This window comes from Gambusia affinis, linkage group LG08, assembly GCF_019740435.1.
Source record: "Gambusia affinis linkage group LG08, SWU_Gaff_1.0, whole genome shotgun sequence".
NCBI lineage: Eukaryota > Metazoa > Chordata > Actinopteri > Cyprinodontiformes > Poeciliidae > Gambusia > Gambusia affinis.
In genome coordinates, this window is record NC_057875.1 from 19,823,898 (window position 1) to 19,842,731 (window position 18,834).

Sequence of the window (18,834 nt, forward strand, 5' to 3'; positions counted from 1 at the left end):
ACCTCACTGAAATTTGTTTATTTGCTAGAAAAGAAGACTTCACCATTTTTCTTCAGTGGTTCTCAAAGTTGGAGCCGCAAATCACCAGCAAGTGTGGGGTCTTAATAGTCCCTTCAGAAATTAAACTAAATCACTATTAATGCTTTACCATTATAATTCCATTTCCAAACTATGAAAAACCCATTGACATCAGTGAGTCAAAAAAGTCACATAATGGTAGTAGTGTGATGTTCTGGGTCGGCCTCAAGACTTGGATGATTTTCCGTAATTCATAAATTTGTGTCCTGTACCAAGAAACTCTTCAGGAAAATGTAAATCTGTTCCTTAGATTACAGATACTTCTAGCCATTATTTCAAAATCCCTTCTGAAAAATTTTCAAAAGACTGGTTTTATAGCTCAGGTCATGTTGTGGAAAGACCTAAAATAGGCTCATGTTTTCATCTAGCCATTTCTGGAAATAATGGCTAGTTACTCATAGCAATGTACAAAACTACTACCAGATACCCTAAATAAAATGTAAATTCTACAAAATTAGGAAAGCTAGTACATATTTTCATAAATGACAGAGTAATCAACATGGTACTTCTTCTGTTCTTTTTAATAAACACCAGATGTTTACCCTTGTAAAGTGAAAAGCAATGATATAAATATTCACAGAAGTTTGATTTTATTTTCGTCAGTTTACATGCAAAATTTTATATGTACATAGTTTTAAATGACGTAAGTGCAAAATATTTACGATAATGTTTTTAAATTTTTTTTTTACAGTGGGTGTTGAAAATGTGTAGCCTCTTATACAGTGACAGTGTGGCGTCAGGCAACAACAAACAACCTTTGCACGATTTATTTGGACCTTTTAAAGTTGGAACAGAACATAGGTCCAATATTTTTCATAAATTTGCAGCCATCATTAACAAGTCATAAAGTGCGAGACAAGAGCCTGACATTGAATGCTCTTAGTACTCAATGAAATACCATAAATCCTGCAGGCAAAGAATTTTGCTCATATATAAAAATAACATTTACAGGAATTTAAAAAATCTAACAAGATAAAAATGGGGGGGGGCAAAGTCACTTCAACTAAAATGGTGCCTCCAGAAGACTTTCTTCTTCTTTGTAAAAGCTATGGAGCACTGAGGTAAAATACAAACCCCTCCACTCAGAGATCTTCAACAGATGTTACAACACGACTGCCTCTTTGAACGTGTCGATCCATCTATTCAAAAAACAAACGACAAAAAAGGAGCAAATATTTTTGAAATCACTGCCGTCTCAGTGTGCCACAGCAAGCTGCATTTATCTTTTCTGCTCCACATACCTTTGGGCTGTTTGCAAGTCGTCTGCCCTGAAAATGTAGTGAAGTGTGTTTTTGTGGAAGAGCTTAAACTGCTGCTTCTGAGAGGAATCCACTTCTAACACGAAGCCCAACAGGGGCAGACTCTCCAAGGCTGCCACATCCTGGAGGTAGAACCAAAACAAAGGTAAATATCAGGCTAGTTCACATATCTTTCTGCATCGGATGAACACGGGGAGATGTGCATACCTCACTAGCAGCGTACGTGTATAGGACTTTGTCTTTAATGACAAACCACAGCCTCTTCCCCTGCTTCTTATTGTGCTTGGTCCTCTGCAGATATCCACTCATGGAGGAATTATCCGTGTTTGCGGACACCTGAGACAAAGAATATATGAGTTTTTAGGTCTAAATTTAAAAAAAAGCTCTTGTGTTGTGACAATATAACAAGCTATTTTAGCGTCAGTCCTCAAAGGACATGTGAGAAAGTGAATATTCATAATTGTGCTGTGTGTTTTCTGCACTTTAAAAGTATACATACATGGGATTTATCTCCAACTTCCAATGTATTTTATTGAAATGTATCCAAGGCAATTAAAGATTAAAGTTTAATTTTGCTTTATCAGAGTAAAAAGGACCTGATACAAAATGGATGGCACATATTGCAGATTTTTATTTGTAAATTAATATGTGTAGTTTTGCTTCTACTTTGTATTGATCTATCACAAAAGAGTGCAACCTGTGGCTCTAGTACATGTGGCTATTTAGATCTTCCACACAAGCTCTGAATAACCTTGGATAAAATTTAGATCGTAACACATAACTTTTGAAGGTATAAAGAAAAAAAAAGAAAGGCTAGTTTTATCGAGTATACTCGATACATCGCCTAATTCAAATCAGGACAAAGCATCAGTTACCTCTTTCAGGGCTGCTGGTATCCTCTTATGTTTCCTGTTAAATGCAACTGTTGCCTTGCTTCCAGGTAACAATGTTGCGCCCGAGGCAATTTCACCTGTTGAACAGAAAGTGCTTTAACTCTGAGAACATGTTTATGAACCTCCGGTGTCTATTTTAGGGATATATGAAAACCTGAGAGTGAAGAAGAATATGCAAGAATGGCAATGTGTTGGTATCAGATTTAAAGCAATGACTGTAAACAAGTTCAAGCTTACTTTTATGTTCAAGAATGTCAAAGCACTGGTCACACACTCGTGCTGACTGCTTCTTTAGATATGCAAGACAGTGTTTATTGGAGGAACAAGCCTGGCAAACCACCTGAGGGGATGAAACCGCAAAAACATTTCAGTCACATGTTATAAATGCTAATACGTAAATCTGTTTAGTTGTTTTATTTAAGCACTTTAATTGTCAGTTTGGAAGTTTTGATATGTTATTAACAGCAATAGTTCCCTTCCATGTAGCAGAAAGATGTCATATCACTGGAACTGTGGAAAAGTATGTAAGTAGTAGGGGAAGCTAACAAGCTAATCAGCTATAAAACATCTGTTTTGGCAGACTTTAGCCGACAAACTGAAAATGTTCAAATCAGCGGGGTAGAAATCTCATTGATATGTAACACTTAGGCTACTGTTTTCCTAACAAAATCACTGTCAGAGTTGATGTCATTTCATTCAGTTAAATGCTGTAACAAAACTCATTTTGCACTCTGTTCATCAATTGGTTGCACTGGGTTTTAGTTTGGAGCATGGTTAAGAATGCAACACTATTTAGATGTTCATTTGTAAACCTATATAATGTGTCACTTCCTACCTTTTCACACCTACACATCACTTTGTGTCAAGTCAAGAATGTATAGAAATACTTTTGCAAGGCACCGCACGTTTTCTACTGGATGTATAAAACAGATGCATAGTTTTTTGAAAGGGGCAATCGATAGTTCTTATTTGTCAATAAAAAATTATTTCAGAAATTATACTTGTCCTTAAAGAGTAGAAATAAAAATAAAAAATCCTGCATGTATTTGTCCACGAACCTTTCCACATGCACGACAGTGGTGTCTCCTCCACGTCAAGGTAAAGTCACAAGTGCAGATCATGCACATGGTGGTCCGTGTGTCCGGGATCCAAATGGGGGCTGTGGATCCCAAAGATGGACCATCAACGCTTTCGCCCAAACTTTCCTGGATGAAAGCAAACATGATGCATTGAAGTTCCCACTCGCTGCTGAATCATGCACATTAAAGTCTGAGTGTTTAAATCACATTGACTGGGGCTTTAAGATCACAAAACAGAAAAGCGTACACTGAAAAATGTTCTTACCTCAGCTGGCTTATTAGTAGATATAAAGCTAATTTTCTTCTTTGTATATTCACCGATGGCTGAGGAAATAGTCTTGAGCCATTCATCTCGCTCTGCAGCCGAACTTCAAAAAGAGAAAAGGTAAAACCCTCCACATAAAACCAACAGAGTGATTTCATATTGGTGATGGATATTACCGTGATGAGAACAAAATGCCTTTTTCGAACTTACCTTGCAGAGAGAATAAAGGAGCGCTCCACACTTTCTATGTTCAGCTCATTCTGATAGGCCTCTTGACTGGGTTTGCTAACCTGCAATTATTAGCATTGTGAACGGCTCTAGCAGCATGAAACTCATCGAGATCATATGAACGTGATTACATGAAGGATGTAAGAAAAAGGCGAAGCTCTCACCTTCATCCCAGCCAGGGACAGCATGTTTTTAAGCTTGTACTGGCCTGACTGAACAGGGGTGGTGTACAGCAACACGTCGCTAAGCTGAAAGACAAGACAAACAAACAAAAAAAAAAGGCAGAAGTTTTATGATGCAATACAGATGTAGCATAATGGATGTAGCGGTTTCTCGTTCTCTTATGTCACCACTGGGATTTGCAGCAGAGTAACTTGGGTTTCTCTACAGACTCAGAATATGAAGAGCGATTCTTTTTTTTCCCACCTACCTGACATATTTATCATGTGGAATCCTATTTTAGGACGAGTTGAAGTTTTAATTATGGTGCTCCATTTAATAATGTGATCCTGGTTGATTGATTTTTGAAACCTCATGCTTAAATACTGGCAATCTTCTTGTTTGGATATGATTTCGGTTTGATGAATCAAAGACTTTAGAGGGCTTTTTTCTGATCTTATGTAGGAAAATAGGTCTACCACTTGAGGTTGTTATAAAATTCCAATATTGAAAGATTACATCATTTAATAAAGCGTTAAATAATAGTGAATTACTTACTTATCATATGGTAATCTAATTGAAAATAGCACTAATCGACAAGACAGAGAGGAGAGGAATTAAAGGGATGATTAATTTTAGGCTGCATGCCTGCATGGCATTTAAAAAAAATAGAGTAGTTCTTTGTTGTGAGCTTTGATCTGACGACAGCTTAATTCTGACACATAAGCTCCTTATATTAGACCAAAGTGTTACTTAAATCACAAAATGTTCTGCTGCATTTGGGGGGGGGAGAAAGCCTTTCTTTTTGGAGTGATTGTGAAATTGGTTGCGATAAGTAGCATATTTGTGCTTGCATTATTTTTTTATTATCCAAAAAACAAGAAATATAAAGAAGGTAGCAGTGTACTCTACCAGGAAGAACATTCTGGGCTGCATGACCTTCCTGGACAGCTTCATCAGGACCCCCTCTTTGATAAAGCTCTGGAGCATAAACACCAGTGAAAACACGTTTACTGAATTTAGCTGCTTTAATCATACAAAGTGAAGACTAAAACCGATTCTTCGGTGTCTCACCCGTCCTGGTTGGACGATCTCCTGGTTGCCGTTCAGACGGCACTGGACCTGAACCAGCTTCTGGAAGTTATCCTGGAATGAAAGCAGCAACATTTACAGGTGTTTCATGTTCAAGTAATCAAAATTTCTCATGTGTGTTTTGATGCAGCTCTCACCCCATGTTTCATGATGTCATTGGCATGATTGGCCACCTCTTTCACAAGAGAAAGGGCAGCTGGTTGGATTGAGAAAACATGTTTTAATTCGTGTTTTCAGATGAAACACATTGATTGTCACACAGTGCCTTGCTCAATATAATCCATTCAAAGCAGTTCGCATCACAATTTGTCAAATAGGTAATTATTTAATATTCAAAGCAGGGCGGACAGGCTTAATAGGAAGATGGTTAAAGCTGACCAAGAGCCTTTTACCTTTCCTAAATCTTTTTTAACCTTCAACAAAAGCCACAAGGAAATGGTTTCGATCAAGTTATATTGATGCGCTAGAAGGGTCCAGACCAAAATCCAATTATGAACTTGTCTTAGACTTAAAAATTTATATCCACTGGCATTTTCCTTCCACTTTATGATTATGGACCAGCACATGGAGTCCCATTAAGAAACATTGCAGTTTGTAGCTAAAATGTCACATAATGGGGGGGGGGGGGAACTGTACAATACGAATACTTTTGCAAAGAACTTAATTTTACATTACGTAATAAAACACAACTGTGAGTTTACCTTCTGTGTCTTTGTAGTCATCCGAGTCTACTGACAGATTTTTTAGGTACTCTGCAAAAGAGAAAAAACGATTTTAGAGTCGTGATCAACAGCGAAGGGGCATGAAGGGAAAACATGAATTACCACTCCAGGTTTCAACTAATCGCCTTTCGGAGATGTAAATTCCAGGAATGTTGTGGAAATACAATCCTGGCTGAAAGGGTCTGCAGGTGCTTATGTAATGTAATTACACAACACAAGAGCAAGTGAGGCCTGGAGAATTGTTCACATTTTTGGGCTTGATCCATTTGACGCACAAAGCACTTCGAAAGCTTCTGTTATGTCACTAAATCTGATTTGGGCAGATCCTAACAAGTGGACTGTTGAAGTGGGCTGACTTATACGTTTTGGACACTAGAGGGCAGAATGGGGTAGAAGATGAGACCTTGAAGGCTGGTTAGACACACACAGTTGATATTCCACAACAGTGATACGATTTTGAAGCTAAATGAATGCAAAAAGACCTTGTCACTCAATAGCTGATGAAGATATTTGTGTTGGACGTACCTGTGAGCAGCAACTGGTACTGAGGGATTCTCTGAACTGGCTTCAGCAGGTAATGCTTCACAGCTAAGTTGGCACAGCGAGGACTCGTCTTAATAAAACAAACAAAACAAAAAAAAGAGAGACATCCTTCTATCCTGTTCCCGACACAAACAATGTAAAGCCACCAACACAGATACACCTCCCCAAACTGGTTTGGCCAGCAGGATTACCTCAAATTCTTTAACCACAGCGGCGAATGCAGAGTTCTTCTTACTCTGCTCTACTAGTAGGGCCACATTCTTGTCGAACTCGCGGATGTAAGTGGAGTACATCTTTAGATAGGGCCCTTTCTTCAGGAAGATATCAGCCACCTGAGAACGCTCATCCCTGTACAGGAGACAAACCGAGTCAACTCGATCTAATGAGGTGGTTCTTACAGTCCTGGTGGTTACAATTGTCTGCATATTTCTTTACAGTCTCAAAAATTAAAACTGAAAAAATGCTTGAAGATTTTGTTTTCCTGATTAACCCTGATTTAGTATTTATCTGTTTATCTAAAGTGTCTGAGAACTGCTTCACATATCTGTTGAACTGAGCTGAGAGATCTCAGTCACCTGTAAGCCGGTTTACCAGCCCAGGACGATTGGGCCGACTCCCACAATTCCTTTGCAGTTTTTGGTGTTGCTTCAGAGCCGTCATGGTTTTTATTTCATTGAAGTTTTTTTGGCCGTTCTACAATGCCGGTCTTATTGATATGGAAACTAGACGTTACTTGCTTGCTGGTATTTTTGGGGTTGTTGTCTTGCTCAAATGCTCATTCCAAACACACCAACTCTTCAGAGTAAAAAACACAACATGGCCAGTTCAAGTATTTTGATGTGTTTGAACTGGTCGCCGATAAGCAACATAAAAGCTTCGTTGTTGAAGAAACTCGTGCCTATGATGATACCTGATATGTTATGGTTTTAAATCAATGTTTGGGGGTCAGCTGATGTGGCCCTTATGTCCCAAAAAAACCCAATCTCGCTCTCATCAGCTGCACAGTTTCTCTCTTGTCCAGTCAGTGTGTGGGTTTAGAAATCATAACCTCAATTTTTTCAACCACGATGGGCCTTCATGCTAACAACGTGGCTTAATTTTACGAGTCAATTATTTTCTACACTTGCATGTTGTCTTATGCCTTCATCCTTAGGCAATGGTCACCTGTACTTTCATACAAGAAACGACCCGATTTATTTTATTACTTGCATTAATAACTTATTCATCATGCATGGATATAATTGCAATCAAAAACACATGACTGATCTGGTTAATGACTTTGGACCGTTATCGTCCAATTTCACTGACCAGGTGTTGGACAGTGGGAACAACAGCAGCAACAAAACTGCTGCTGTAAAGCCTGACTTTTGGTCAAATCCACAGCCTTACGTGGGTTTGATATTAAAGGGACTCGCACACATTTGTGCATCTAAAAATTCATAAACATAAAATAACTTTATACCAGTTGGCAACTCTCTGCTCCAGCTCTTTAAGCAGATCCTGGTTGAGTTCATAGAGCTGAGGGAGATAGTACAGGATCTGCTGGAGATGACGTTCCTCAATCACGGGCTTCCCGTTCTGACGAGATGCCTTGTGCACGGCCTCACGGAAGTCCTGTTGGTCAGAGACACGGATAACATCAAGTTCAGGAATTTGATGTTACACACACACATAAAAGACAAGAGTATGCTGAATAAGGCAGTTGCAGTTCTGGTTTGAGTTACTATATAGGTTCAGTTATTGAACGTCCTGTAAATGACTAACCCAAGCCTTAAAACTGACTCAGCCATATAAACGCTCTCAATTTAAAATAAGACCAAAGAGGAAGTCACTGGCTACATCTCAAGCTGATTACACTTTAAGAAGTTTTACATTTCCCAAAACTATGACTCAAGGCTGAAACAAGAGGGCAGAGAAGCCAGAGGTGCCACTGGGCAAATCCTTCAGATGGTGTGGAGTCTTTTAAGTGGTTTATAGGGCAGGTGGCAAATAAAACTGCTTTTTAGTCTACGTGATGGGAAAAACAACAACTCCTGTGGTGAACATTTTCTGCTCCAACAGCTGATGCAGAAAAAGTTGGGTCACATGGAAATGTTGCGGCAGCAAATTAGGGAAAGGGGAGAAAAAAAGGGATGACTCTGCAGAGAGAACAGATAACTGAGAGTAAATATTTTTGTTAAAACTGCATGCAGTCCATAACAAGGCCAACAAACTGCTGTGGTGATTTATTTGGTGGATTTAGATTTTTCTTTATTGCTTGTTCTCCAAACACCAGATCTGAATGTGTGACTGTTCAGCATTACTGGACATTCTTCCTCCGCAGATATCAGGGATTTAACCACTTCCTGTTCTTGTGCACATGATTCAGCCCAACTGTGCTCTCATTTCATGACCTTTCTTTTCCTGCAAATATCAACTATGAGGCTGCATGTACGTTTTAGAAAATAAGGATGTAAAAAATACAACAATGGGGGGGAAAAACAAGTATGTTTGTTTTTTGCTTTTTTTTCTGTTCCCAAACGGTTCAGACTGAACGTAAAGAAAAATATATTTGTATGAAATGAATGGTAAATAATTTAAAAGTTTTTGTTTAATAAGTAAGAAAATTGTCCACTGTCACATTGTGAGATTTTGGACTCGCCTCCATTTTGTCTCTTCCTACATGAAAAACTATTTCTCACCCATTCGCCTGAACCCATGTCTATCAGTTTAGATTTAATTATATTTCAGTATCCCTATGAATAGTCAAAAATGCTCAAATCTCATGTATAAGTTAATGAGATCATTTTATCATTTTCAAAAGAATTTGCAAAACATCCTATTTCAAATTGTTCTGGTTCTGATTTTCATTTGGATCACTTGACTCTTACGACTCTGACAGACTGGGGATGTGCCGATTACTGGCATTAAACTTTTAAAACATGATAGTTTCATACATATTAAACTTTCCATAGTTTAGAAGCACTCGATGGTTTGAGTTTAATTTATTTCCCGGAACATTTACTGAATGTTTCACTTCACTTTAACACTTTTTCTAGCTACTGAACTCTGAGATAAAGGCCATTGGTGACAGACAGACAAACAGACAAGCAAACCGAAGAACTCTGAGCAACCTTCTGCCAGTAGACATTATATATTAGAGCTGCACGTCCCCAATGACAAAAAAACAAACTAAAGCTGGTCAATAAGAAACATCTTGTGGCAGGAAGCTGCATTTTGTGGCTGAAACAAATCAAAATTACAAAAAAGGCATGAAGGGCAAAGGGGCGAAATGCCAGAACTCAAGACGTCAAATCATCCAACGGAGCTTCAAGATGTTGGTGTGGCGGATTCTATAAAATGGCCAATGAATTTTTGGCCATACAGATGGGTTTCCCCTTCACTTAAAGAAAAAGAAAGAAATCACTATACTGTGACAAATGTATTTGTTACTGCAGTGTAAGCTCCGTCTACCAGATGGCTTAAGAAGAAAAGTAAAAAGTTATAGTTGATTAGCTGTTTTTTTTGGCTGTGGGAGGAAACCCAAGCATCCAAAGAGAAACCGCGCATGCATCAGAGAGAATAATCAAACTCCATGCAGAAAAACCAGAGGCTTCGTTTCAAACCCAGGACTTTCTTGCTGCAATATGCGACAGTCCTGCCAACAAGGGCTTCCGATGCGCAGCCCTTCTTGATATAGTTAAATCAAAATATGCTTTTCAGTGGCTTGATCAGTCATGTGGTGGTGAAACTGGCTATGTCTCAGGACACAAATAAGGCCAAAATCTATGTCCATTTAAAAAAATGGCCCCTACAGAATCACTTCAAGGCCTGAAGACCTTCAAGAAATAGCTGTGATACATGCTTTTCTTACGCCGTACGGTCTGTTAAGTTGTACGTTTTTGAAAGAAGCTCTGCAGGAGTCTGTTTTTGTTTTCCAGACTTGTGGGGCGGAAAAAAAACAAAAAAACCTTTTCCAAGTTGTCCACCAGTTCCAAAATCAAAGTGAAGATCTTCCAGACATCCAAGCCTTGAAGTAAGAGAGACCATCGCCACTGCCGTTGGTCAAGTGACCTCAGTGGCTTTCTGTTTCCAAATGTGTCTCTAAGACAAAGAGACAATTTAAAAGGGAGCCCAAATCCTGTGAGGTTGCAGCTGGTCACCAATACCAACAATAATAAAGGCAATGGCATGTGCTGAACTCAAACATGCACTTTGTCCTTGGCCTATGTGGACCCTGATGTAAATATTTAGTCAAAATATATGGTACTAGACGCAGCTAGTAGCTTTATTTAGCTTAAATATCTAGTCACATTTTAGTTTTTTAATGAACATTAAATCTGTCTGTGCCAATTCTTGGAGTTGCAAGTTTCAATGAAAGCTTTTCTTAATAGTTAAATAAATCGTTTGCATCTCACTATAGGTTTAAACAAAACAGGGCAAAAGTTAAGACGTGAGGAAGGAAGGAACAGTGTAGGGATTGTTGTTGTCGGTCAACATATACAAAATACCTGCATTAAAGAATGCAGGTATTCATTAAAGAATGAGTCACTTGTAACAAACACCTCACAGAAAATGTTGTGGAGGAAACTCAATAATTTGTCTGTGCCTTCGATTAAAGATTAAATTCCTTACAGGAAAGAAGAGGTTTGTCGGTCTAAATAACGCATTTCTTCCATCTGAGTTTACTGACAGTCTGGGGAACACCGAGAGGAATGTGAAAAAAACAAAACTGAGGGCGGTTATGCTGCTCAGGGAGTGCCCCCATTTCTTTCACTAATGAAACACATCTGGAGAAACTGAGCTCAGGCAGCTGTGAGGCGCTCGGTCCAACATGACTCTGCTATTGTCACAACAAAAACAAAAGTGGTTCTACGTGGACAAAACGGCCATTTTGGTCGGATGTGTGGTTACTTACAACATGAAGCAGCTTCAGGACGTCAACAAACCTACAAGAAACAGGAATGGAGGCAAAAGTAAATGAGGGTACAATCAGCGAGTGAGGAGCCAATTATTTCACAATTAAACAAGTACTAGAAATAACCTTAGGTAAATATTTCCCTGTAAAGACTGAGCCAAATCAAATGATGCCTGTTGGTTCAAAATAGGTTAACATTATACATTATACATATTTATAAAGTGAAACAGCTTCAAAACCGTTTCATAGCAAATGCTTCTGAAATAAAATGATCTACTATGGATATTATTTGAAATTTTGTCTGCATTTTGTTTCCATTTAGTCATTTCTATTTAAAATATACCAATCCAGAGGAAGTCATATATCTCAAAACTAATTAAAAATGAAACCAAAGCTAATAACCAAGGTTGATACGAACTCTGCAAGTTCCATACAAATGTTTTAATCGCTTTTTAAAATTTTGTCCCATTACAACCACTAATGATGAGCAATTTACTTGCATATTTAGGCCAAGTAGGACAAACTTGTTAACTGGAAGGTACAATTAAGCAGGCTTTCAAATCTGTCAAGAAGTAAAAATCTTAAAAAGTGTGGCTTGCATATGCACTAAAGCAGGTCGTCTCTTGCTATGTGTCCCAGCTTTGCACATCTAGACGATATGGAGCTTTCATTACAAAAATGTCAGAGCAGATGGAGAATGTCTGTCACATCAATTTTCAAGTTTTGCCAAAGATTCTTGGTAAAACTTGTTATATTGTGTTTTGGGTTTTTAGCCACACAAAGAGTTTACATGTAGGCAAAAGAGCTCTGAACTAATGAGAGCATAACCTGGCCTTTGCCTTTCGACACAATTCCATTAGATTCTCATCTTCCTTCAGTGCTCCCTCTGGGATTTGTCTCATTGAGCTCAATTTCTCTGGATGAATTTTATCCCGGCCAATCAGTCCCAGATGAAATTCAGAAGGAGGAGTTGTGAACGATGTCAATTTTCTGCGCTGTTTTAGAATTGTAGCCTGTTTATGGTTTTTGTGTGTTAACGTTAGCGCAGGAAGTGAACGGAGCCATGCAGCCACTCTCGTTTCCAACAAAGGTTTTCTTCTTGACAGTTTTTCATGAAGCCCAGGTTTAGGTAGACATCCGTGCCTTTATTCCTTTGTCATCGTTTTGCTGTTTGTTCACTAATGTCCTATAATAAACCTCTAAGGTCTTCACAAAGCACCTGGGTTTATTCTGAGGATAAATTAGACACTAAATACTAATTAGGTGACCCATGAAAGAGAATCGGTTGTACCACATTTTAATTTGGATGGAATGAGAGTATAGGATGCTGACTACAAATGCATGCCGCACTTTGTAAAAAAAAGAAAAAAACTAACTTAGAAATGATGTATTATAATGCATTGATAGTTGACACTGCACCTACCAATGCTACTTTGCATTAGTCTGTGACGGAATATAAGCTTGTGGTTGTAATGCGACAAAACATTAAAGAGTCCAAGGGAGTTGAATACTTTTCCAAGGCACCATATAGCCTAGACAGCATGTGTGAGAGAGATTAAAAGCATTTAACTCACACACTCTCGGAGGTCATGATTTCGGTAGCAATGTGTTGTATCTTACTTTTCTTCTGTCCACTCTGCACCTACAAAAGATGCAGAACCAGACTTTCATTCAGCACATTAAAATTTCTGTGTTGCAGACAGTGAGCACATTGAAGCAGAGCTTCCATTTCAGTGCTGAAGAGAGCAATGAGAAGAAAAGAAGGACAAATGCTGTGAGGTGATTCTCGATACACAAACCCATCGACGTCTGAACCTCACCGTACTCTGCGCTGGATGCTCAGCGTCGTCTTTGTCTGAATTGACACTGCTATCATCTTCATCGTCCTCATCGGAGGTGTTAACTGCGATGTCATCATCGGAGAAAGTGTCACTAATAAACGCCGCCTCCTCATCAACAGAGTTTCTGTTGAGATTGCATGAAAATGTTAATACAAAATTAGCAAACTCTGTATATAACACACAAACATATTTTGACACGCGGTTAGCAAACAGGAAAGAAAGCTGGCTTGTTAAAATAGTGACTGAGAGAGATAAGAGGGGGTTTAAATTTATAACACTTGCTTCAGCACATTATCTGATGACTCGTCCCCTACAAAGAAAGCTTATTCTCTTTCTCTCAATATATATCATGCTCAAATTGAAAGGAAGTTTTACAAACAAAAACCAAGAACAAAGTTAGCATGCAAGAAAAAAACCCCTCTGAAATACAAATCATCACTTCTGTCACACTCCGCTAACTCCAGTCCAGCTGCTTGCATATAGTCAGAGAGTGTTAATTTGGATTGATTCTGCCAAACCCAACAGGTGTCTTGAAAACATGAACCAGGCATAAATTACAAACCATGACAGAGATCAGTAAGCTTGCAGCTTACTGTGTTCAAAACGATTACAGTGGGGAAAAAAATGCTTTCAAGATGCTTCTAAAATTCCACAATTCCCTCAGGGAGCGCTGCAGCTGAAACAGCGGCACCACCCTTAAAACAACTGCACAGAAACATTACAGCCAGCAGTTCAGAGTGTTTAGGTCATACTGTGTTGTGTTCATAAGAGCTGTTGCTCTTACTTATGAACCATTCTTTGAGATCTGCTCAAATATCTGTTGCTCAGTTTGAACTACAAAGACGAGGGAAGCATGTTTGGCCGTACAAAGCAGAAACCTGACAGGCTTTTACTGTGTTCATTCTTCCTATTTGTGTGCACACCTGTATTCCTAGCAATACTAGTGCAACATGTAGACAAGCAGTACAAACACACAGACCATATTAATTTTGGTATTTTCTGTTTATTATTCCTTAACAATCCCTGTGGAATACCTCAAGAGTCCTTTCCTCTTCTTGCCATTTTACTATATGATTCCTTGAGGATCATCGTTTTTAATAATTCAGTTTGATCCACATTTCTTCAACAGTAGCTGCGCTTACCAAAAACCATTTAAGATATACAAACATAAGTTCCCATTTTACATCCAAGGCTTCTTGCGCAGTTGGACATTTATGTTTTAATTATATCTAGTTTAGATTACTGCAGCTCTTTGTACATTTGCTCTTGATTGGTCATCATTAATGTTTTTGTAAGCCATATAAAAGTTTACCTGTGGTATTCTGTTGGTGTCTGATCCTGTTCTGAGTTTTTCACAGGAGAGACATATGGGTCCTGTAGCTCATAAATCCCCTCGTCGTCATAAGGAGATCTCGGCCAGCCCTCTGTGTAAAAACCTGGAGGAGAGTGAGCCTTTCCCACATTTACATTCTCATATTGTGGATCATTGTCATATAGAATGGTCTCGTAGATGGCAGACTCCTTGGGTTCAGGGTAAAGCTCATCTCCGTCAACACTCTGTTCAACGTTGGTTTGTGAATGATGGAAATTATTATCAGTGTCAACAAATACTGGGAAGTTCTGCTGTACATAAGGATCCCTGTGAGGTGCTGGTAAGGAATCGTTCACAGTGGATTCATTAGTCCGGTCTGGTTTTGCTGGCGTCTTTGGTGGAGACTTCTTGACAAGCTTCAGTTCTAGCATTTTCTTGAAGGAATTTCCCCTTTGTCCTTCAGAGCGATTGCAGTCAGCAGTAGAAAAGGATTTGGCTTTCTTTTTGGCGGTGCTACTACGAGAAGGCTTATTTTTTCCAGCCGTTGCATGTTTTTTGCTGGGTTTCTCGTCAGGAGTTAAAGGCAGTTCCCTTCTCATCAATTCCTTCGATACTCCATCTGGTACAGTACTGGCTTGCCTTGCCTCAAAGTCTTCTAACTTATTCACACGTTTATCCTCTAATATTTCCTTCTTCTGACTCAGTCCCAATGAACTTTTGTTTCTACGAAGCTTCCTTGGCATTTTGTTTTCCATCCTTTTGTTCTCTGCTGCCAAAATGGTGGTTGGAAGATCTTCAAGTTCAGCTTGTTTAAGCGATGTGCGAAAAGGCAGATGGTTACTTTCTTCCTGATCAGCCACAACTTTCTTCTGCATCTTGTCAACCTCACCATCAACACATAACTCTATCTCATGGATGCCGCTGCCTCTACTTGAATCTTCAACACGCATGTCCTTAGACGGAGTCTGCATAGAAGGGGAAGGTGTGTTCAAATGGTGAGATAGCAAAGGCTTCTTCCTGTAAGGAGGGACTGGTGGTGGACAGGCTCGCCTTGCAGACAGAAACACTGGCGGCCTATTTTCATTGCCGGGTTCGTTGACGGATAAGGATGAGCATCCTTTTCCGTCTGTTGATACCTCTACCTCTTTGACACTTGCTTCCCTCTTTTCCTGGACTGCAGTTTCATCCATGTCCTCCTCCACCTTTTCCTGATGAGCAGGGACACATCTCCTGGGTTTCTGTGGAACAGGAACAGGGAGAGGCTTCCTAAGGACTGGTGGGGGACGTTTGGGTTGTAACGCACTGGTTTGCTCTGTGCCAAGACTTCCAGCCTGTTGTCCTGTCCCACGTACATCTGGATGTATTGCACTGGACTCTATACCTTCACTTGATGATCTGGGAGATGGCCCAACACTATTTTCAGTACTGAGACTGTAAGAGTCAGAGTTATGGTTCTGAGTCCTGTTGACTTTATCATGATTAATGATGTGACCATTGCTTGAGGAGTTGTTCATCACTTGGGACTTGGTGTTGTTTGTTTTCCCTCGGTTGTTATCCTGAGACCCCTGAGGTATAGGAACAGTCTTTTGATTTTCTTCTGGCTTGTCTACGTGTGATGATTCAAAGTCTTTATCCCCCTGCTCAAGCTTCTTGTTCTTGACGCATGTGCAGTTTTCTTGGCTGCACAGGCAAATGGGAATAATATAATCCCAGTCTGGCTTCTTACTATGTGACATTCCATTGTGAGAGTTAAGAGTAGCGACTCTTTGATGGGTTTCTAAAGCAGGTTCTTGTTGCGTCCTCTTCCAAATCGGGGGCTTGGATTCTGAAGGAGAGGGAAGTTTAGCCAGGCAGGGCTTGGGGGGAAGCGCTGGTTTAACCTTTCTTGGAGGGCCAGGGTCCAGAGGTGAGAGGCCATCTCTTTTGGGGACTAAAGAAGACAAGACTGGCCTCTGCTTGGGAATGAACTTTGGCTTGGGGGCTACAGGTGGCCTTTCCATGCCTGAGGACAGAAAAGAAGACAGGGAGCTTAAACGACAACACCAGACTATTGTCTGTTGCATACTTCTTTTTCATAACTGGAAAGAAGTATGCAAATAATTTAAGAGAAAGATCTTGCAGACAAATTAGCATGTAGCTAAATCAATGTACAAATCCTAACCAAACATAAAGTAAAGCCCATGTCTTTGGTTTTATTTTGGAGTTCAAATATGTGGGTTTGATATTAAAAAAGCTCAAGATCAATATTTAAGCTTTTATTTTGAAGTATTTCTATCTGTATCTGATGCACAACTTTGAATATAGCCTTATTTGTAATGGAATACCAAATTTTTCACTGAAGAAAAATATTGGAACGTGTAACAGACAGGTCTTGCCCAGATGTCTCGCATTATGCCAGTTACTCAAATAAGAAGAAGCGATAAATATCTTTTCTCAGTTGTGGTTTGCCTGTGGAGACTTTTTAGCTCAAGATGTAACCAGCGTAAAAAGAAGCGAGCAGTCTGTGGGTGGAAAAAAAACATCAAGAAAACTGGGTCAGTGCATTGACATTACCAGTGAACCAATTGAAATGCCGCGAAGAACAAAAAAACAAAACAAAAAACCCACTGGGTTACTAAGTCAGAGATAACAGCAGCTGATGACAGAAATACTGTGCGAGTTCTATACATATACACATCTTATTTCTTAGAAATGCCTCCAAAGAGCAGGGCAGACGAAGCACCCCATCAGTTGCAAACCTTCCCCATCGTCCGATGATGTAGCTGGCTGGATGATGAGTCCAGCCAGAATTCAGCTTCTTGCATTCGGAATCTCATTCTTTCAGTCATGATCCGTGTCTCATGACCAAAGACGATGGTCAGAATCTAGACTGACTTGTAAATGGACAGTCTAGCCTCTTTGCTAATCTCTTTTTTCACCACAGTGAAAATGACTTCCCACAAAGACACCCGCCTCAATTTTCATCACGTTATCACTTGTAACTGAAACAGCAAGATATTTACCTTTAACTACCGGGTTGTTAAAGGTAAACCCGGTTGATCCGGGTTGAGATCAACCCTCAACCCGGAGGGAACAGTCCACATCATCAGAACCATGGCCTTAGATTTAGAGTCTCTAGTTTTGATCTAGATTGTTTCATATTCAGCCTGGATCTGCTCCAGTCCATGCTGGAGGTAATAGCCTGAAGATGTAATCCGAATCATATCATCTGTTAAGCACAAAGACAATATTCTAAATATTCCAATCAGACACCATTTTCTCTTCTACGACACCTTGACAAGAACTAGTTAATGACCCCAAACATCAAAGTTATTGAGGGGCATTTCCTCACCTAAAAATTGTATATGTTGGTGTTCTATTTCAACTAATGTCTTTTTAGCTGTGTATCAGATCCAAATGCAAGTACCAGATAATATGAATCGAAATGTTGATTTGTCCACTATTCACCCCACGCTGTCAAAACCTTTTTTGGCAAAAAAATAAAAATATTGGCCTTACTGCTCACTCTGTAAATCTACTAATCCCAACTACTAAAAACCCTAAGGGGCTCCAGCAAAAGGGGTTTAAATATCACATGGCTTTCTTTAGCAACCCCACTCCACAACACAATAATCCCACTAATGGCTCATGTCAACAGGCAGAGGAGGAGGAGGAGTTGAAATGGGAGATGAAGAAGCTGGAGGCAAGCTGAAGAGGAAGGGGTGCAGGGAGGGTCAAAACAAACGCACATCTGGCTGAACTAGTGTCCCAGAATCATCTGTGCATAGACGGAACGGGATGTAGCTGTCGCAGACTTCCTTGTTTACAATGGCACAATGAGAACACTTGAATTAGAATAAATCATTCAGGAATTAAGAAAAAGAGAAAAACTCCATGTGTGTATTTAATCCGCAGCCTAAATAAAGTTAAGAAAATACTGATTCCAAAAGAGGCGAGGAAACCACTAAAACTTACACTCTAATTTATCAGCTGTGTAATATTGATACAACTAAGCCGAGCAGTTTATCTTTTCGGGTTGTATCGGCTCAGTTGAACCAGCTGTCACAATCAAAGCGTTACCAAAAAACAGAAGTCAGTCACTTACCTGGTTTCAACCTGTCCTCATTCACTTCGCCTTTAAAATGAAAACTGGAGCCCAAAACAAATCCTTCATGTCCGGAGACGCTCCACGGTCGGCTCAGCGGAGGTTAATCGAGTCAAACGCTGACATTTTTATCTGTCTCTGGATCGGACAGCACTCGTAATATTTCGACTCGGGAGAATAGACTCGCTCCCGTCACCTGAGACGCGTTAGTGAACTTCCTTTTTGTTTCCCTCGACCTCTAGGGGGCGTCAGAGGGCACATAATTCAGCAACAACCAAAACAAAAAGTGACTGGAGAGAAACTGAACTGCTATAAATATGGCGCGTAAAAGAAATAAATAAATATTTAACATAACATTATTTTTCCCCTTTATGTACCCTAC

General features: G+C 39.6%; 1 protein-coding gene across 1 annotated transcript; it reads right to left on the minus strand.

Moving 5' to 3' along the window:
• Positions 1-581: 581 nt before the first annotated feature.
• On the minus strand, positions 582-18,709 carry LOC122836013 (FYVE, RhoGEF and PH domain-containing protein 6-like). The gene is made up of 21 exons (XM_044125620.1): positions 18,453-18,709; positions 14,369-16,370; positions 13,036-13,180; positions 12,790-12,857; positions 11,216-11,246; positions 7,781-7,932; positions 6,510-6,666; positions 6,301-6,388; positions 5,755-5,805; positions 5,191-5,249; positions 5,036-5,107; positions 4,874-4,942; positions 3,967-4,050; positions 3,785-3,864; positions 3,575-3,677; positions 3,289-3,435; positions 2,468-2,570; positions 2,213-2,307; positions 1,545-1,673; positions 1,320-1,459; positions 582-1,217 (listed from the first exon to the last, which is right to left on the minus strand). Exons 2-21 carry the CDS (start codon positions 16,366-16,368, stop codon positions 1,181-1,183), a joined length of 3,810 nt encoding a protein of 1,269 aa, XP_043981555.1. The 5' UTR covers positions 16,369-16,370; positions 18,453-18,709; the 3' UTR covers positions 582-1,180.
• Positions 18,710-18,834: the final 125 nt, after the last annotated feature.